This window comes from Theropithecus gelada, chromosome 2 (genome assembly GCF_003255815.1).
Source record: "Theropithecus gelada isolate Dixy chromosome 2, Tgel_1.0, whole genome shotgun sequence".
Lineage (NCBI taxonomy): Eukaryota > Metazoa > Chordata > Mammalia > Primates > Cercopithecidae > Theropithecus > Theropithecus gelada.
Window position 1 is genome coordinate 21,372,076 of NC_037669.1, and position 22,367 is coordinate 21,394,442.

At 36.7% G+C, this 22,367-nt stretch overlaps 1 protein-coding gene across 1 annotated transcript in view; it reads right to left on the minus strand.

Annotated features, from left to right (window-relative positions):
* The window catches only part of IMPG2 (interphotoreceptor matrix proteoglycan 2), a 99,163-nt gene that overhangs the window by 49,498 nt on the left and 27,298 nt on the right, over positions 1–22,367 (minus strand). Inside the window, exons 4-6 of the mRNA XM_025376459.1 lie at positions 20,034–20,065; positions 5,200–5,249; positions 4,201–4,283 (exon numbers count right to left, since the gene is read on the minus strand). Coding sequence (XP_025232244.1) covers positions 4,201–4,283; positions 5,200–5,249; positions 20,034–20,065 — 165 coding nt within the window. The remainder of the gene's footprint in view (positions 1–4,200; positions 4,284–5,199; positions 5,250–20,033; positions 20,066–22,367) is intronic.

A 22,367-nucleotide genomic window follows, 5' to 3' on the forward strand; every position in this document is an offset into this window, starting at 1 on the left:
GTACTCTGTAACATAAAAACCCAGGCCTTCTACTGGCCAAAGCTGAAATAATTTAAGCAACAATAAATAACGGATTATAACCCAAAGAATAAATTAAATATCCATGAGTCTATACTGATATAATAAATAAATGATGAAACAAATAAATGAAAGGGAAGTGACAACAGTTTCTTACAGAATAGTTTCAATAATTAATAAAGGTAGAAAAAAATGATGGAAGTAGAAGATCACTACTAGAGTACCACAGTAATAATTATCACATGCAAAATACACTTAAGTGCATGTAATCCAAGTTTCTCCATTCTGATACATAAGAAAACCAGGGATTGAATAGGATGAATGACTAGCATAAAGAATCACAGCATGTCAATGACAAGAGTCAGGAAAAGAATATCAGGGCTTTTTTCATTGTATCGTTTATCATCCCTGATGAATCATACAGTCAGAGACCTTTAAAACTTCAGAATGGGAAAGAACCTCAAAGATTCCACCACTCCTTCTGATGCTTGAATTTTCTTCATAATATCCTTGACAAATGGCTGCTTATCATCAGTTCAAATGGCTCTGATGAGAAAGAAGCATGCCTTTCAAACACAGACTACTACACTTCAAAAATGTTCTCATGGTTGGAAAGTTCTTAATATTAAACCCAAATTTACCTTCCTATAAATTCTACCATTGATCCAAATTCTATAACCTGTGACACATTTAAAACTTAGTTGCACAAAGCCCGTCGAATATGTACAGGCAGCTATCACGTCTTCCCTGACTTTTCAGTAGTTCCTTTTCTCCACACATTTCTCAGGCTCTTAATATCTTTCTTAGAGAATGACACTCACAAGTGAAGTCTAGCCAATGAAAATAGGCAATATGTTGTTTTAACAGAAATATATGAAAAAATCTAGCCACACATCTCTCTTACAGTAAACTGTATTTCAATTAAAACAATCTAAAATTACACTAGTTTTTTAGGCTGGGCGCGGTGGCTCAAGCCTGTAATCCCAGCACTTTGGGAGGCCAAGACGGGCGGATCACAAGGTCAGGAGATCGAGACCATCCTGGCTAACACGGTGAAACCCCATCTCTACTAAAAAATACAAAAAACTACCCGGGCGCGGTGGCGGGCGCCTGTAGTCCCAGCTACTCGGGAGGCTGAGGCAGGAGAATGGCGTGAACCCGGGAGGCGGAGCTTGCAGTGAGCTGAGATCCAGCCACTGCACTCCAGCCTGGGCGGTAGAGCGAGACTCCGTCTCCAAAAAAAAAAAAAAAAAAATTACACTAGTTTTTGTCTTTTCAGTAACTGCATCATACTATTGATTCACAGTAAGACTAATATCAACAAAAACTCTTAGTCCTATGAAATTTTGCACAAGACTTTGCATTTTTTCCGTATTAAGCTTCATCTCACTAAATTTTCAAAGAGACTCGTTTCCAGTTTATTATTTTAAAAAATCTTGAGCAGTATTGATGCTACAGAATACTGAAAACGCTAAGTAAATATTTTAATGGTTTTAATGCATAGTCTGCAAGAAAGTAAAAAGAAAACAAAACCAAACCAAGGTGTCAAAAAACAGGAATCCAGAGAGTTGAGTCAGTGTCGAAGGTGGCAGCTTCCAAGGAGCATCTGCTGATCCTTTGTGACCTAGGCTTTAAGTTTAAATAGCACAAAGGGACAGAATACAAAGTAGAAGGTCTATACATGTTGACAAATCAGATCAAAGACTCCCACATAAAGAAAGGATTCTAAAAACTCAATGGACAGTTTGAACAACAGTAGATTAAGTTGAAAGAAGAATTAGTGAAGTGGCAGACATAACTGAAAGCAACACAGAGAGACACAGAAATTAAAGTAATTAAAGTAGTTAAGAGACATGAGAGAGAAAATGAGGAGGTCAGGCATATCTAATCATGAAAGATAACAGCTGAGAATTTCTCCAAATTTACGTTAGACATAAAGTTTCACATTAAGGAAATACAACAAATCCAAACCACAATAAATAAACATAAATACACATCCATACCCACTTTTGTGAAACTGCAGAATCTTAAATACAAAATCGTACACTAAATGTGTATATATATATGCATATACATATATACACAAACATATATACATACGTGTATATGTAGATACATATATATCTTAGAAACAACCAAAGAACACAACCAGATTACAAAGGGAGTGCCAAATGAACTGATAGTTCACTTCTCAGTAGCAACAACAGAAGCAGAAGATTGTAAAATAAAAGATTGACCAAAAAACCCTTCAATCCAGAATAGAACATAGATTAAAACACCTTTCCAGAATTAGAATGAAGAAATTTTCAGATGATCAAAAGCTGAGATCAAAACAGTGAGAGACTTTCATTAAATTAATATCTGAATTATATATTTCAGAAGGAAAATTACCCAGAAGATAGATCTAAAATATTTTTTTAATTAGAAAATAAAATAGTAGGGCCAGGAGCAGTGGCTTGCACCTGTAATCCCAGCACTTTGGGAGGCCGAGGTGGGCAGATCACTTGAGGTCAGGAGTTCAAGACTAGCCTGGCCAACTGAAACCCCATCTCTACTAAAAATACAAAATTAGCTGGGCATGGTAGTATGTGCCTGTAATCCCAGCTACTCAGGAGGCTGAGGCAGGAGAATCACTTGAACCTGGGAGGCGGAGGTTTTAGTAAGCCAAGATCCACTGCACTCCAGCCTGGGTGACACAGCAAGGCTCCATTTCAAAAAAAATAATAAATAAATAAAATAAAATAAATAAAATAGTAAACATCTGGGTAAATCTTAAACAAATTTTAGCTGTTTAAGTAGAATATAATACAGCCTAATTAGTAGAATGAAAAAAGAGAAAGAACAAAAATACTGAAAAGCAGCATATAGGTCAGCAAAACGATCATTTGAATTATAATGTTCTAATGTTTCTACATTGCTCAGGATAAGAATAAAGATGTTGAAAAACTTAAAATTTGTTAAGTTAAATACACATTATAATTTATAGGATAACTCCCAACAGAACCAAAATATGGTATGTAATTTCTAGAAGAGTAGATGGGAAAATGCATTAGGAAAATAGCTGCACAATAAAACTACCTTGGGCTTCATTTGAACCAGAGCTACAGGCAATCTAATTTTTGTTAGGTATCTCTATATTGTTGTGTTTTCCTACTGGTTCTATAAATTGGCTTAAATCCTCTGTTTTGGATATTAATGTTCCAACTGACTGCATATAATTCCTTAATTTCCATTAAAGTGAATTCTATCTCATTCTATAAATGTTTTCAGATCTAAATCATAGCTATTCTGCCTCAGGTTCAAAGCTACAGTATCACTTTTTATTCATTCATTCACCAATATTTATCAAATGCCAGTATTTTTTAGCACCATCTACTTGGAACACGGCTGTACTTAGCATAAAAGTATTGATTCAGGTATCCACTCAGGGATTACCACCAGACTTGTTCAGTGACAGGGAGGGTGATGAGGCAAAGTGAAGCGACTTAACCTGATTTCATGTAAGTTAAAATGTCCACGTTGGGAAGTGAAGGTGCAAGATAACTAAATTGCATCTTCCTAGTGACTACGTTTTGTCAGAGTTTGCTCTATGTTTAAAAAACAGCATTTGTGAACCCCCTAATTTTTTAAATGCAGTATTTAAATATCTAACAAAATGTTTCTATATTCCTGGGCAATGTGTAATTTTTTTGTTAATCTGTATATATCTTTTGTGAGAGACTCAGCTATAGGATTTAGTGTTGTTCAGTGGACAGGTTTCTATTAATTATGGTATATTCACAATGCATGGTACTTTTTGCCTTTTAAACTACATAAAATGTATAGTTTTACCCTCTGAAGAGCTAAGATCTGGTCTCTTAAGGGTTAGAAGAACATAGGCAAAACCACCATAGTAAATCACATCACAGAGGCCACAAGAGGCAGTAGGCTTACCTCAATGACAGTCCATTTCATTTATAATTTGAAGCCCTCTCTCACCAAAAACTCTACAATAAGAGCAGATTTACTCAGTTCTCTAAGGAACCTCAAAATTGTTTTTAATGTGCTGGTTTTAGAATTCACGTCATTTTTCTAACAGGGCACTACATGAAGTCCTGTGTAGTCCAGCAATGGGAGATAAACTCTCCCTTAATCTCTATGCTCCATGTTAGAAACTAAGTAACAAAACAGAGCATCACTCACACTCTCCTCTGGCCTTTCCAAGCTGCTGTCTGAGGCACCTTCATAGGAGTCCACCCCTGGATGTGGAACACTGAGAGCAGCGTCTAAGAAGAAAAGCAAAAACATATGCATGAATTCAGTCCCTGATTAAGTCAGAATTCCTATCAGGAAATAAGGAACTGACTTCAAAAACCATTCCCATAAATAGTTTGCCTTATTGTCCTGGAAATTCGGTGCTTTTAACCTCAAGACACATTTGTATGGCGTCTTCTCAGAACAAGAGATAATTGTGATGTATTCAACAAGCATATATTGAGCACCTACTGTATGCCAGACTCTGCACAAGACACTACGGACACAGAGACAACATTCCTATACTTAAGGAGCTATCTAGCAAAGGGGACATATACTAAAAGAAGTAACTCCTCTACCAGAGAGGGGAAGTGGGTAAAGATTGGAAATTGGCTGTGAATTGACAAGTGTTAAAACTGGACCTTATCATGTTATTCTATTTTTGTAGATGTTTGAAATTTCTAACACAGAGAAGTTTGTGGGTTTTTTTTTTTAATTAAAAATAAAGAAATGAATTACCAATTTACAAGAAATATACTGGTCAAAGGAACACGTTAAACTATACCACAGAATGCAACAAGAAAATCCTTCCTCTGGGAAACTCTCACAGGGCGAATGACAAATGGTGGCATTAGAATGGTTCTACGTTTCGACATTAGTGGTAGCTACAGAGTGTTTGCCTTAAAATAATTCATTAGCTCCTACATTTGTTTTCAGTGGTGTTCTGACTTGTATTATATACTTAACGATTAAGGATTTTTAGGTACCGACAACATTATGCCATAAATATTTAAAAGTTACTTTTTCTTGAGAATTTTGAACAACATATAAAAAGAGAGAAATCTGATATTTTTTAAAAGTTAGCACAAAAAAATGTACTTTTTTGTGAGACTGTCTTAAACCATAAATAATTTAAAAAGAAAAGTGAATAAAGACACAAAAGCATACCTCCCAATGTTGAAGTATCACCAACAGGAACTGGAGAAGACAGTTCAGGGCTAGAAAAAAAATGTTTGCAGTTAATGAAATGACAGACACATGAGGGTTTATTTGGGGATTTTGGAGTTGTTTTCCAAAAAGGAAAACACTAGATCACCATTTAAGGGCTCCCAAGCAAAAGTACCAAGAAGCAAAGTTTTTAAAATTAAAACTTCATAATTCATTTACTTTACATGTATTGATGCATACTCAACTAGAATCACCATACCTAGAATTCTTCCCTAGTTATCTTTTCATCACCCTGTTTTCTCTCTTCTCAGTTCTTACCACTATGTGAAATTTTATTTGTCTTCCTATTTATCTCTGTCTCTAATGCCTTAGTCCTGTAGCACAATATTGCCCCAAAATGGTAGCCACTGGACACATGTAACAATTTAAATTAATTAAAATTAAACCAAGTTAAAAACTCAGTTCCTCATTTACACCTGCCACATTTCAGGTGCTTAATAGCTGCATGTGGTTAATGGCCATCATACTGGACAAGATGGTAAAGAACATTTCCATCACCACAGATGTTCTGTTGAACAGGAATGCATTAAGAATCTAAACTGCATGATATTAGAGACCTTGACTAATATATTCCTGTTGTATTTTCCAGTACCTAAAACAGTACCTGCCATTTAGTAGGCATTAAAAATATATTTTGGGGTAAATGAATACTATGTGTCAGGCAATGTAGAAGGTACTTGGCATGTAATTGTGAGCAAAACACCCATGGTATATGAAGGTTACTGTCTTATAGAAATTATACACACTAAGTCAATAATTACAGATGAGACAAGTAGCATAGACAAGAAAGTAGTGGCTGCTAGAAGGAACATAAAGCCACACACCTGATCTCATTGGAGAGATCGCTGAGATCATAAAACCTATTTATGTAAAGAAAGTCAAGCTTAGAGAAAGTATTTGCTGTAGGCCACATTGCTAACAGGTATCAGGTATCCTAGCTGTCGTGTTACCATGCCACTCTGCAACTGCAAGCAAAGATAAGAAGAGATCAGAAGACAATTTGAGAAAGCCCCTCCTCCTAAAGGAAAGAAAATAGGTTTCCACAAGTCCATATTTTCACATATCCTAAAGGTATAAAAGTTAGATTTGCAGTAGTTTGGGAACATTTTAGAATTTTCAAGTTTGTACACATGTCCTAAGAGGAAAAGGACTATTCCCTTAACCTTTTCCAAATATATTGGATCAGTGATGATTGTCTGTTTTCAACTCATAGCAATTAAAAACTCTCTTCAGGTCGGGCATGGTGGCTTATGCCTGCAATCCCAGCATTTTGGGAGGTCCAGGTGGGTCAATCACCTGAGGCCAGCAGTTCGAGACCAGCCTGGCCAACATGGTGAAACCCTGTCTCTACTAAAAATACAAAAATTAGCTGGGCGTGGTGGCACATGCCTGTAATCCCAGCTACAGGAGCCTGAGGTATGAGAATCACTTGAACTCAGGAGGCAGAGGTTGCAGTGAGCCAAGATTGTACCACTGTACTCCAGCCTGGGTGACAGAGGAAGACTCTGCCTCTACATAAATAAATAAATAAAAACTCTCTTCAATGCTACCAAGTCAACTTCCTAAAGTAATTTGATCAACAGTAAAAAATATCTCCTTCATAGATGTGTCCAGGTCTGTGACGTGCCCAGTAAGTCACATCTTTAGAGCCACACCTTTAGATCACCCTACTGCTCTCAATTAGATTACAGAGGTACTCAAAGCCTCGAGATAAACACGGCACACATTTGGAGGCATCAGTTTGACTAGAAGCTTAAACAGGTGAGGAGTTAAATAAGAACTGATGTATAATTTAAAACATTTTAAAATTATAACAAACATGGCTATATTATGGAATAGAATATAAAGTTTAAATGAATATGAAAATTAAATATGATAATTCAAAGACATTTTATGATTGGAGCTGGTAGGGGAGGGTCAGCTAGGGGCATGTTTTCTAAATGCCCAGGCTTTGGTAGAAAATTTGAGAAACATTAAGTTAAAAAAAAAAAAAAAAAAAAAAAACTTCATCATAAACATCCTTCTGGTTTTAAAAATTCTATCTAAAAAAGTAAGATGTTAAACTATTACACAAAACTCATCAGTATTGTTTATTTAGAGTACTTTTGCATAAAATTGCTTACTAAGTTTCATCTAGAAGAACCTAAAGGGTATGACATCTGGACAAGTTATTTTGATGAGCAGAGGACAGCATGAGTGATGAGGAAGCATCAGGAGGCTTCCTGGGTTACAGAAGATGGAGCTGAAAAAAATGGGAATCGGATGCATTCGGAAGAAACATTAACATAATCAGGCCTGAATAGGGTCTATCAGTTGTCCACATGGCAGTACTCCTCAGTACCTTCATTTCATAGATGAAAGAAGTAAGGTCCAAACAGGTAAAGCAACTTTACCAGGCTCACACAAAACTTCCTAACTGTATCCAGTTCTCTTTCAATGATAACAGCAAGAATAATTACAACTAAATTTACTGAGCCCTCATCATGTGTCATACACTACTAAGTGCTTTGTTTAGGTTAACTAACTTAATTCTGGCAACCACCCTAAGAACGAGATCCTATGATCCCATTTAGACTGATGAGGAAACTAATGCTAGAAGAGGTTAACATTTGCTCAGGGTCACACAGCTAAGCCAATGGAGGAGCTGTGAAGTAAAATAGGCCCACTGGATGCCAGAAACCTCACTCTTACCTCAAGTCACTTCTTCACAACATAGCCCTTACATGATCCCTACTCTTTAGAAGGATTTCATTTGGCCTTCATGATACTGGCCTATAAAAACCAAATGACCTAAAAGTCAATGTGTAAGGTCCCAGAAAGAGGAAGGGGAACCTGGTTACAGTTGGAGACCTATGGAGAGAAACCAGATATAAGGATCACAGTAAGGCAAAGGTAGGAAAGCACAGCACAGCAACTAGAATAGGATGTTGGGATGAGGTAGCAGAGAAACCGGACTTCACCTGGGGTGAGTTAAACTGTCCCCGACATCAAATCAAATTTAAGCTAATTCTCTAACTAAGCAAGTATTCAGAATGGAGAAGTTTGATTACTTCAGTTGAACTAGATTTCACCTTGCTAAATTCAAAATAACATTATTTTAACAGTGGTAAGTAGGAAACTCTCAGTAATTTAAATCACTTGCCTACACTCCAACTCTTAATCCCTCACCCACCCACTCTCCTTTCAAGAGACAGTAAAGAACACTTAACAACAAGAATCCTTTTACATGTTTTCATTAAGTATTCCTCCTGCAGAGATCCTTTAAAATGTCACTCACAACAGCACTGGAACACAGAGGTGTCTTGAGTTTGGAAAGAGAAATACTACTTCATTTCTAAGTCAAACCACAAAGTTGAAGCTGTTCAGCTAAGATTTTTAGCTTAATACTAACAACATGCAACCCCTTACTATCTCCTTTCCTCAGTTCATCCAGCACGTTATTCATTCTTCACCACTATTACCTAATCATGTCAATGGAATTCAGGTGGGATTGTGTCAAAAGTTGCTCACAGCCACATAGAACATACATTTAAAGACATTGTAAAACAAGCCAGGCACAGGTTCATATGCAGATCCCTACTCCCCTTGATGACCTTCTATACTTTGCTTTGCTCTTGAATATGTTACTATAATCACATGTGACAGCAAAAGAATTCAAAGAAAGGAGTTAAGAAACCTGAGTGCTAGTCCTAGATGTATCATTAACTTTGTGTATGATTTAGAGAAATACCTTAGTTGCTCTGGGCCTCAAGAACTTAACCTTTAAAACAAGAACACCTCCATGTCTTCCTATTTCATGAAGGTGTTGACAAAAACCAAATAAAATATTATATGCAGAAGCATCATAAAAAGTATGAAATGCTAAACAAATATAAAACAGGGGTTAATGGGATAGTGACATATGTCATCCCAAACAGAATAAAACATTTGCTGAAAAAATATATATATAGGCCGGGCACAGTGGTTAACACCTGTAATCTCAGCACTTTGGGAGGCCAAGGTGGGCGGATCACCTGAAGTCAGGAGTTCAAGACCAGACTGGCCAACATGGCGAAACCCCATCTCTACTAAAAAACATACAAAAATTAGCCAGGCATGGTGGTACATGCCTGTAATCCCAGCTACTCAGGAGGCTGAGGCAAGAGAATCACTTGAACTTGGGAGGCGGAGGTTGCAGTGGGCCGAGATCAGACCACTGCACTCCAGCCTGGGTGACAGAGCAAGACTCTGTTGAAAAAAAAAAAAAAATATGTATATATATATATATTTGGCTTTGTGATTCATGATGGGTATTCTCAACTCTCAACTACAATTCTCAACTACAAATGTAAATTAATTGAGACACACACACAATCCCAAAGAGCAATCGTTATGCTGAGAATATCACCAGAGACCTGATAATAGACTTGGGTGATTAGGCAGAAATTCTGTTATTAATTTAACAAATATTTAGTAAGCACATATCCTAGGCTGAGCCTTGCACTGGTTATTGGGGATGTAACCATAAAACCAGATGGCAGGAGTTTAAGCAGTGACTGGAGCTAAGTGGACATTCTTTCAAGATGTCTGGCTATAATGGAGATAAATGCAGGCTTTTTAAAAAATATGTAACATGAGAGGGACTTGAGCATGTTTAAATACTAATGGGAAAGAGTCAGTAAAGAAGGAAGTTGGAGACTCAGGAGAAAGAGAGAAACAATGACAGGCAGAGGTTTCTAAGAGGAAAGACAGAATGTAAGGTCCTGAATACAGGCAGAAAATGTTCTTTTTAAGAGTTGGCAACTGATAGCAGAGACATTTAAAATAGGATATAGCAGAGTATATGGTGCAAGACACACATTAGCAGATGTATTAGAGTTTGCATAGAGGTCTGCAATTTAAATTACAGAGAACTGTGATTGGCAGAATACTAACCTCCCAAAGAGGTCCATATCTTAATCCCCAGAGAGGGGAATTAAGGTTGCAAGTAGAATTAAGCTTGCTAATCGGCAGATCTTAAAATAGGTAGAGTATCCTGGGTTATCCAGTAGGCTCCATGTAATCCCAGGAACCCTTTCATGTGGAAGAGGGAGACAGAAGAAAGTCAGAGTGATGGAATGTGAGAGAGACTCCACCAGCCATTGCTGGCTTTGAAGATGGAAGGGGGCCATGAGCCAAGAAATGTGGGTGGTCTGTAGAAGCTAGAAAAAGCAAGAAAACAGATTCTCCCCTACAGCTTCTAAAAAGGAACACAGCCCTGCTAATACTTTGAGACCCAAAAGAGGCTTCTGAACTACAGAACTATAAGATAATAAATCTATGTTGTTTTAAGCTGCCAAGGTTAGACTAATTAGTTAAAGCAGCAGTAGAAAACAAATACAAGAATCTCTTTACACGGAGAATACAAAAATAATCTCAAAAAATTATAAAAATAAATTTGAATAGGGAAACAGGAGCTAATGGAGTAGTGACATATATCATCCCAAAGAGAATAAAATATTGGCTGAAAAAATATATATATTTGGTTTTGTGGTCCATGGAAATCATGGGCAAATAAGGATTTTAATGGATAGTGGTAATATTCAATTGGAGAAAGATAGGCTGAGTAAATTCTTAGGCCACTCCTATGGTATCACTGCCCGTGTGAGCTAGCCCCATGTCACCCCCTTCAGCATCTCCCACAGTCGGCAGTCTCCACCCCACTTCAACCTGGTCTGCCCTAGTTTCAGGCAGAATACAAATTTTTTAATTTTCAAAATTCACTTATATTTTTGTTCATATGTATTGTTATTTATATGCCTTATTTTCTAAGAATAGTGAATATCTTGTGTCCTCTATTAGACCTAGTACAGGCAGTGACTTATCAGTAGAGATACATGATACATACAGTCAGCTCTGCTATGCTATTTATTTGTGAATTTGTTTCAACATGATGAATATATTAAGAAACAGTTGAGTATAAGGCAGATTTCTCCTTTACCTATACTCAATTTCATTGTGAGAAATGCTAGATGAATAAACAAAACTGCACCCAGATGAAGAGAGGCCACGTTGGAATACACCAAGCACTCTCATGCCCGACACTTCAGACATCTTCAGCTACCTCAGTTCACCCATGGGTTATGAACCACACCCACCCTCATATGGTGTTACAACTTTCCGTTCTTCTTCAGATAATTCTCCTTCCATCACTTTACAATAATTTATAAGCTACAATCTTTCCAATGTCCAGTTTTACAAACAAATGTCAGAAATTCATCAAGGTTAAGTGACATATTTATTATGGTATTTGTGTATTTCTTAACCACATGGGACATGTAAACTGTGCCACCATTTTTATTAGGTTCCTTTTTTGTTTGTTTCTGAGATGGAGTCTCACTCTGTTGTTGCCCAGGCTGGAGTGCCATGGCGCAATCTTGGCTCACCGCAACCTCCGCCTCTAAGGTTCAAGCTATTCTCCTGCCTTAGCCTCCTGAGCAGCCAGGATTACAGGTGCACGCCACTATGCCTGGCTAACTTTTTTGTGTGTTTTTATAGAGACGGGGTTTCACCATGTTGGCCAGGCTGGTCTTGAACTCCTGATCTCAAGTAATCTGCCTGCCTCAGCCTTCCAAAGTGCTGGGATTACAGGCGTGAGCCACCGTGCCAACCACTAGGTTCCTTTTTTTAAAAAAAATGTATTGTTGACAGTTTCTGGGTATTGTGCCCCTAACTTTATTATTCCCATTGCCCCTGTAGTTTTTATCACATGATTTCCAGTGATTTTTAGGAAATAATATATCATTTTATAGTAGAATAACTATATGATGAAGGTGTTTTGTTTTCATTGAAAGTTTTTGAATAAACCCCATAAGTTTGTTTGTTCTAAGACTCTTTCCAACATGGTACACACACTCAGAGTATACAGTAGATTGCCAGAAGCCATAGAATAGACTTGGCTCCATTTCTAAAGCTTCCATTTTGTGTGATATTTGAGGAAATAAATCAATTCACATAAAATACGTACTGATACACTACATAGCAGAATACAAAAGAGTGCATGAAGTCTTAAGAAAAGAAAAGGAAGTTTGGATTTGCAAAAACAAACCAAAAAAAAACTCCAAGCTATACTGCCCATATTTTCTGCCATTGAGGACTTTGGGAGAAAAGTTTGATAAACACTGTTTTAAGCAAACGTTAAAATTCCCTTTGCTGACAAATATATAGACTAATAAGAAAAATAAAAAATCACTCTGGCTGCTGTGTTGAAAATGTACTGTAGTTGGGAAAGGGTTAGATGTGTTAAGAAGCTATTATAAAAATAAAAGATGCTGGTGGCTCAGACTAGGGTGGTGGCAGTGAAGATGGTGAAAAGTGATCAGATTCGAGATATATTTTGAATCTACAGGCAACAGAATTTCTTGATGGATTGGATGTGAGGTGTGGAAGAAACAGAAATATAAAGCATGATCACAAAGTTTTGTTCTGCAATGACAGACATGATAAAATTGCCACCAATAGAAAAGCAGAGTTAATTGGGTTGGGGGCATGGGAGAACCAAGAGTTCAGTTGTGGATGTGTTGAGTTTGAAATGTCTACTTGACATTCACGTAGAGATGGCATCATAAATATGAGTTGTCTTCTATCTTCTCAGTTTATAGATAAAAAACATTGCATCAGATTGTTTGAGTCATTTATCCAAAATCAAAGTAGCCAGGTAGAAGCAAAAAGAAAAGGTCTCTTGACTCCCAGTCCAGTGCTATTCTTAGTAAACCTTCCCAGAGAGTAGAGAACTTTCCATTAAAAGAGACTCATTGTTTTAATGAATCCAGTGAATCAATATTTTTATAGGTAAACAAATTCTAATATTCAAGAAACTAAATCTATTTATCAATATAAACAACAAAAATACACCGAAATTATTTGAATGGCAAAAGAAGAGTGCATAAATATCTTGGGTAGGCATTAAACAAATTCATGTATATTTAGGACAGACTCAAAATCTGTGCCTAGCACTTTCTACCTTGTCCTAGCTGTGCACACAGGATTTCAATGCACTTCCAATGCCATCTGCTTACTGCAGTTACCATTATCTCCTGGAGCACAAGTTTGAGAGGGCCAGAGTCAGAGAAGGCTTAATGTTTGTCTCTATGTCTGAGATATTTCATAATTTAACCTTTTTTCAAAGAAACAAAACTGCAAAAAAAAAATAGAACCATTATTGAATTCTTGCTTTCTAATAAACCACAAACCATCAAATTAATTTTCTTTTTGCTGACATTGCTAGAATGTCCCGGAGACTGTTAACTAATTTGATAGTTCCATTTTTCTGTCACTTAATGATTGGAATTGTAAACAAGTCTCACTAAGTTGTGTGAACGTCGGAGAATTTCACTCTGTAAAGATTTCATAGGGTAATTGTGACAATTAAATGTAAAAAATCTTGTTAAAATGTAAAGCTCTATATGTCTATAAATGCCAACGTGTACGGGATGATGGTAGGGTTCAGGATATGTCGTTTCATAAGAGGTCAGGGAGTATCACCACCATGCCTCTACTGGTCCATCTTTGCCGCAAGAGTACTGCCAGTGTGCACCAAAAGGATAACCCCACACTAGGCCATATCCCTGACAGAAACACACACAGGGATCAGTGTGTTCTGCCCCTGCTCTCACTGAATGTGCTACAGACACAGAAAGATGTGGACTTCCTGCTCTTCTAGGAATCCTATTCCTGATCATTTGATGCTTTCCTAAAGCCTGAAAAACAGACATTTTTCTATAAAGTGAAATGACCAAGATTTAGCACAAGTTGTTAATAAGACAAACACTAAAATTTCAATTTCTCTCCTGTCTACAGCTCTGTCTCTCTCCTATACTGCCTCTTTGCATGGACTCACAGCCAGGCCACATGGTACATATTCAATATGCTGACAACTGATGGTTTAAGAAACATTATCATGGAGAAGTCTGTCTAATATAAAGTAGCTACTTTCTAAATCTTTATTCATTTGAAGTTAGCTCCTTTGAATTTCAGCAGATAAGATTTTGAAATTGGTACAAAGATCTATACAAAAGTTCATAATATCATTTTTAATTTTAAATTTTTATAAATTTTGATAGATTTAGGGGGTACAAGTGCCATTGTAGTGATGAAGTCTGGGCTTTTAGTATGTAAATTATAGCAACCATTTAAATACTTTTTTTCATTCTTCATGTTTGTCTTTCTCATTCACACACACATATGCACAACAAAGAAAACCAATTTTTTAAATCTCTGAATGATGTAAAATATTCTAATAATTTAAATACATATGCATTATAGCATAGGGGTTGAACACTGGCTTTGTGACCTTGGACAAGTCCCTTAAACTCTCTATGCCTTAATTTCCTTCTCTTTAAGAGACAGATAATATCAACACCTATCTCACTATATTGTTTAGAGGATTAAGTAAATTAATACAAGTAATAAAGTACTAGAACAATGTCTGGCCTATAACTTCTACATTAGTATTAGCTAATATTTTTAATTTTATTTAAAATGACTCTAATTAGGTGATTATTGAGTATGGTTATTCTAAACCATTTAAAAGGGCAAACATCATTGTCTGTTCTTGTGAGTAAGAAGCTTTTCACAATATTCTAAGTAACTGCTGATATATTAGTATTTTTAGTTAGTAGGCCCAGATTTAGAGTGAAATGGCATGCTTCAATATCCAATCCAGAAAACTAAATGATGGTCTACCTCTTACAGTGGTCTACCATGAAGTCTACCAGCCTAACTCTATGACAAGATAAGGAAGAAAAAGTGTCATCTCTCTATTCTTTGGCATCTTTATGATATTTTAACATGCAAGTGCATATCAGTACTTTGAATGCTTGGAAATTGTACTGCCTCAACATTTGTAGATATATATACTCACACTGTATGTGCATTGCATTACCAGTCTAGCTTCTGATGGCATGTGCTGCATTATAGGCTAGTTCTTATGATGAAAGACTTTCTCTTCACATGGGCAGAATCATTTTATCTTTCTTTTTAAAAATTCCTCTTGGGAGTTGGGATGGTGAAAGAGAGAAAGAAGGTGTTTGTTTCCAGCTGATGCACAGAAAGATGGGACAGTTTGAATCAGCAGGCAGGAGAACCCAAGGAAATGAATGAGATAATCAATTTGGGGCAGCTCCAGAGAAAACCCATTCTGCTTTAACCAATTAACAGACTTTCATTCATTCCCCCCTCCTTCTCTAATCACCTCCTAGTAGTTGTGAATGAGGTGCACTGTGATCAGGTATTTAGTAGTTGATACATTATGCAAGAAATACATCTCTTAGCAGGAAAACAGCACAGATATACATTTTTCTCTTTGAATGATGAAATCCAGTAAGGTCTGAAGTTAGGTTTTCAGGAATATTGTGTTACTGTCAGGGTGTAGTAACACAGAATCTGTTGAAACAAAATGTACTTAGCATGTATCCATGACTAATTAACATGGAAACATAGCCTTTGCAAAATTTACAGTGTGGCCATCTTGGCCACACCCAAAGCTAAATCAATCAAAAAAGTCTCATGCTCACGGATTGGAAGAATCAATGTCATTAAAATGGCCATACTGCCCAAAGCAATTTACAGATTCAATACTATTCCTATCAAACTAGCAATGTCATTCTTCACAGAATTAGAAAAAAACTACTTTAAAATTCTTGTGGAATCAAAAAAGAGCCTAAATAGCCTAAGTAATCCTAAGCAAAAAGAACAAAGCCAGAGGCATCACACTATCCAACTTCCAACTAAATTATAAGGCTACAGTAACCAAAACAGCATGGTACTGGCACAAAAACAGACACATAGACCAATGGAACAGGATAGAAAACTCAGAAATAAAGCTGCACATCTACAACCATCTGATCTTCAACAAGGCTGACAAAAATGAACAATGGAGAAAGGACTCCCCATTCAATAAATCCTGCTGGGCTAACTGGCTAGCCATATGTAGAAGAAAAAAACTAGAACCCTACCTTTTATCATATACCAAAATTAACTAAAATTTGATTAAATAATTAAATGTAAGGCCTCAAACTAAAAAAACTCTAGAAGAAAACTTAGAAAATATCCTTTTCAACATTGGTCTTGGCAAAGAATTTATGACCAAGCCCCAAAAGCAATTGCAACAAAAACAAAAATTGACAAGTGGGACTTCATTAAACTAAAGCGCTTTTGCACAGCAAAAGAAACTATCAACATACTAAACAGATAACCTACAGAATGGGAGAAAATATTCACAAACTAGGCATCTGACGAAAGTCTAATATCCAGAATCTATAGGGAATTTAAACAATTCAAAAAGCAAAAAACAAATAACCCCATTAAAAAGTAGGCAGAGGACATGAACAGACACTTCTCAAAAGAAGACATATATGAGGTCAATATATGAAAAAATACTCAGCATCAGTAATACTCAGGGAAATGCAAATCAAAACTACCATGAAATGCCATCTCACACGAGTCAGAATGGCTACTAAAAAATCAGAAAACAACAGATGTTGATGAAGTTGCAGAGAAAAAGAAATGATTATATACTATTAGTAGGAATGTAAATTAGTTCAGCCACTGTGAAAAGCAGTTTGGAGATTTCTCAAAGAACTTAAAACACAGCTACCATTCAAACCAGCAATCCCATATCATTATATCAAAAAGATACATGCACTCGCATGTTCATCACTAGCTATTCATAACAGCAAAAACATGGAATCAATCGAGGTGGCCATCTCAATGGTGGATTAGATAAAGGAAATATGGTACATATATGCCATGGAATACTATGCAACCAGGAAAAAGAATGAACTCATGTCCTTTGCAGCAACTTGGATGGAATTGGAGGCCATAATCCTAAGTGAATTAATGTAGGAACAGAAAGCCAAATACTGCATGTTCTCACTTATAAGGGAGAGGTAAACACTGAGCGTATACGGGTATAAACATGGGAATAATAGACACTGTGGACTACTAGAGGGCAGGTGGGTGTGGGCTGAAAAACTACATATTGGGTACTCTGCTTACTACCTGAGTCCAATATACCCATGTAACAATCCTACACATGTATCCTTTATATCTAAAATAAAAGCTAAATTTTTAAAAAATTATCCTTGGAATTGACTTCTCTTCCCTCTCTCTATGTATGGGTGTGTGTGCACATATGTACACTATGAACACAAGCATGTTTTGATATTGGTCTGATTGGTTAAACAAAGTCAACCAAAGCAATACAAACTGTACATATTAAGATTACACTACATACACATTTGGTGCTAGTTAATGTAGAGCTTACAACAAATCCTAAAACAGTGCATTTCCTCAAGATTGTTACCTATTAGGGTTACAAAAATGAGTAAGATCCATTTTTATTCATTCATTAGGATCCGGCAGAAACCTGCTAAAGGCTACATGGTAGATTTTTCAAGAAGAGTCAGGCTTTAGGTATTTTGTGCAGTTACTGATTTGTATGCATTACTGATTTTATTCATATTTTGGATTCCTGTAAGAGTATTACTAACTTAGGTTTTTGGTTGTTGTTGTTGTAATAATTAAGTGAGGTAACATATTTTACACAGTAAAAGGCAGTATTAATAGAGGTTAAAAATCAGATGCTTAAGAATCAAATAAGCTGGATTACCTTGAGTTATTTAAACTCTAATACTGTTTCTTCGTCTATCAAATAAAGATAGTAAAAGTACATAATTCAGAGGCTTAAACTCAGAGGATTAAATAAATTAATATATGTTAAGTATCTAGTATACTGTAAGCAATCAATAAATGTTAAAATGCTATTACATGTTTGATAATGTTAGTCAGGCAACAAATATGGAAACACAATGGCTCAAGACTACTCTGAAAAACTGTGGCTAAACCATAGAGTTTGAGAAGGAAACTGAGACAGATGAGGCTGGGCACAGGCCTAACTGTGAAGAGCCTTGCGGGTCATGTTAATTTTGATCTTAAAAGCAATGAGGAACTATTAAATTGTCTTACAGAGGAGAGGCACGTGATCAAATTTATTCTTTTGAAGATTTCTGGCCGGGGTGGTGAGGAGGGCTCAGAGGGAAGTAGAGAGAACTCTTGGCAAGCCTCTGTACGAGGAAATAAGTGTTGATTATACGAATTAGTGTAGGGACTGTGGGGTCAGAGACAAATGGATGGAATCAAGAGATAATTAGAAAATAGGAGAAGAGAAGGGAGAAAGCAAGAGAAAAGAATATGGGCAACTAGATGGATGATAATGCCATTCATTCACTGATAAGAGGAACCTAGAAAAAAACAGATTTATGAGGAAATGATTGATATAGCTTCGGGCACAATGAACTTAAAGAGATCTTAGAGAAGTTAATTGAGCCAATAGACTGTGAAAGTTGGATGAAGCGACCTCTAAGGTTCCTTCTAGTTCTATCATTACAACCGTAGATTTACTGATCCACTGTCTGTTGCAGTGGCAATCACAAGGAATCTCTGAGCGCTGCCTCTCTGTGGTGAAGAAACCACACACAGACAGGCATAGTGGCTCATGCCTGCAGTCAATCCCAACACTTTGGGAGGCTGAGGCGGGCCAATTGCTTGAGCCCAGGAGATCAAAACCAGCCTGGGCAACATAGCAAAACCCTGTCTCTACAAAAAATACAAAAAAATTGGCTGGGCATGATGGTTTGTGCCTGTAGTCCCAACTACTTGGGCAGCAGAAGTGGAGGATCACTTAAGCCTGCGAGCTCGAGGCTGCAGTGAGCTGTGATCATGCCACTGCACTCCAGCCTGGGTGACAGATCAAGACCCTGTCTCCAAATAAATAAATATAAAAATTAAAACAGAATAAACCACACCCAAGAGACCACATGACCCCATATTTAAGTAAATATTCAATCATCCCACACCCTGGTATAGACTCAGTGCCATTGGCTGTATGAATAATACCACACAGAGTCCCACTTCTTTCCTATTTACTTGTGTTTGATTTGAAACCTGGATACACCCCACTACCACCCACATATATATTCCATTTATGGTTTTGCCCTGACTCTGATGCCCAGATTGGATCTCTGGACACTGACTCACCTACTTGGTTTTTCAATCTGTCCTTCCCTCTAATTTGAGGCAAAATTCTGGACTGTGACCTGGATTGCATGCTCTAGTGGTGCTTTCCTATATAACCACCCACATGCTATTACAATTTAGATACTCTGATGATGAATAGAATTGGAAAGCTTTAGCCCCTATAGGCTCAAAATCCCTTACCTTCTGTGATCTTTTTTGTACTGATACTTCCCAGAAGCCAGAAATTACCTTAGCCCCAAGCCCATGGTGAACAGAGTCAAGAATCAAAATACTGATAGATTCATCAAGGTTATGCTATTCCTAAGTTTCAAGAACATAATCGTCAATAGTCAATAAATTGATCCATAGCACCACCCATCATTTAATAAAGTATCCTCAACTGTGGTGTACCATTTCAGAACAATTTCATCATTAGCCTTTAAACCTCGACAATAATAGGTCATTCCATATAAGCCATAAATCTGTTTTCTTATCTAAGAGAGGAGCAAGTTTGCCTCATAATAAGGTCAGACAGCAAATGCGCACAGTGGCTGTGGTGGCGGTCTGGAAATAAAGGTGGCTTGGGAATGAGGAAAAATATTTGGGACTTATCCACAGGCCTGGTCATTGCAAACTGGCAAGAAAATAGAAAGGCACCATTAAATTTGGGGTGAGTCTTGAATTAGGTTATGGCACACCTGTGTTGCCAAACATGAATTTTGGGAAAAAGAAACACTCACCTGCTTACAGTTTCCTTTGCATAAGTCAGTTTCTAAGGAAAACAAAGACATAAAAATGACTGAGTTAACAACAGTTATTAAGGAGTAAATAAAACTTATTTCATAGAGACCACTACTGCCCTAACACGGTAGAATCCATGTTACTATTCTCTATGGTTAGACAAGTGATTAAAACAAGTACTAATGATACCAAGTTTGTTTTGCGACTATTGCAACACCCTGACATTCAGTCTGCTTACATGCACAAAAAGTTCCTATGCTCTTAATGGGCACAAATAACAGACTTGATCTGCCAATCATTTTACAAAGGTATCAAAGTTATAGATTTGCAGAGTTTTACATAAACCTGCCATGGACTTAGAATCAAAGAATTTTTTATCTGATGTATTTATAGTAATTCTCATCCTAGAACAATGTAAACATGTGGATAAAATAATTGATAAATTTGTTTCTACAGAATTCAGACAAAAAAGACATATCATACCAATAATTGGATTATTCTCCAGGGGCATTCTAAAGCAAATTGCCTGCAAGTTTCCCCTAAATTAGGATTGTTATTTTGAGATCAATATGATAGAAGGAATAGTGACTTGGAATCAGGAGACCTAGTTTCAAGTTCCAGTTTCCCCTCCTTAGCTATATAGGAAAATCCCAAAATCTCTCTGGTGCCAGGCCTCAATTTCCTCATGGGTAAAACAGAGAGACTATTACTCTAAGTACGTCTCATTGCATTTAGAAATGACTCACTGCTCTTCTTGCTCTACAGATTCTCCCAGAATAATCTCAGCCACTCTCATGGTTTCAATTATAGGCATACCTCTGATATATTACAGGTTTGGTTCCAGATCACATAAAAGCTCAATGAAGCAAATATCCCAGTAAAGCAAGTCACATATTTTTTTGTTTCCTAGTGCATATAAAAGTTATGTTTACATTATACTGTAGTCTATTAAAAGTGCAATAACATCACATCTAAAAGAGGTATATACCTTAATTTTAAAATACTTCACTGCTAAAAAATGCTAACAATACTCTGAGCCTTCAGCAAGTCATCATCTTTCTGCTTCTGGAGGGTCTTGCCTCCCAGTTGATGGCTGCTGACTAATCAGAATGATGGCTGCTGATGATTGAGGGAATGGTGGCAGCTTCATAAAAATAAGACAACAATGAATTTGGCCCCATTAATTGAATTTTTCTTTCACAAAAGATTTCCCTGTAATATATAATGCTATTGATAACATTTTATCTAAAACTTCTCTTAAAATTGGAGTCAATCCTCTCAAATCTTGTCACTTCTTTATCAACTGAGTTTATGTAATATTCTAAATCCTTTACTGTCATTTCGATAGTGTTCCCAGCATCTTTACCAGAAGTAGATTCCATTTGACGAAACAACTTTCTTTGTTCATTCATAAGAAGAAATTTCTTATTCATTCAAGTATTATTATGAGATTGTAGTAATTTAGTCTCATCTTCAGGCTGTACTTCTAAGTCTAGTTCTCTTGCTATTTCCACCACATCTGTGGTTACTTCCTCTAATGAAGTCTTGAGCCCCTCCAAGTCATCCATGAGAGTTGGAATCAACGTCTTCCAAACCCTTATTCATGTTGGTATTTTGACCTCACCTATTGAGTCATGAGTGTTGTGAGTGCCATCTAGATGGTAAATCCTTTCCAGAAGATTTTCAGTTCACTTTGCCTAAATCCATCAAAGAAATCACTATCTATGGCAGCTGCATGAAAAGTATTTCTAAAATCACAACACTTAAAAGTTGAAATTACTCCTTACTCCATGGGCTGCAGAATAAATATTGTATTGGCAGACACAAAAACAACATTAATCTCCTTGTACATCCCCATCAGAGCTCTTGGGTGGCTACATGCATTGCCCATGAGCAGTAATACTTGAAAAAAAAAAAATTCTGAGCAGTAGGTGTCAAAGATGGGCTTAAAAGATTCAGTAAACCATACTGTAAACAGATGTGGTGCCATCAGACTTTTTGTTCCATTTATAGAGCACAAGTGGAGTAGATTTAGCATGTTTCTTAAGGGCCCTAGGATTTTTGGCACGGTAAATAAGCATTGCCTTCCAACTTAAGTCACTAACTGCATTATCCTATAACAAGAAATTCAGCCTGTCCTTCATTGAAGCCAGGTATTGACTTCTCTCTCACTATCGAAGTTCTAGGTGGCATCTTTGTCCAGTAGAAAGCTGCTTCATCTACATTAAAAATCTTTCATTCCATGTAGCCACCTTCATAAATTATCTTAGCTAGATCTTCTAGACAACTTGCTACAGCTTCTGCATCAGTACTTGCTTACGTTATGAAGATAG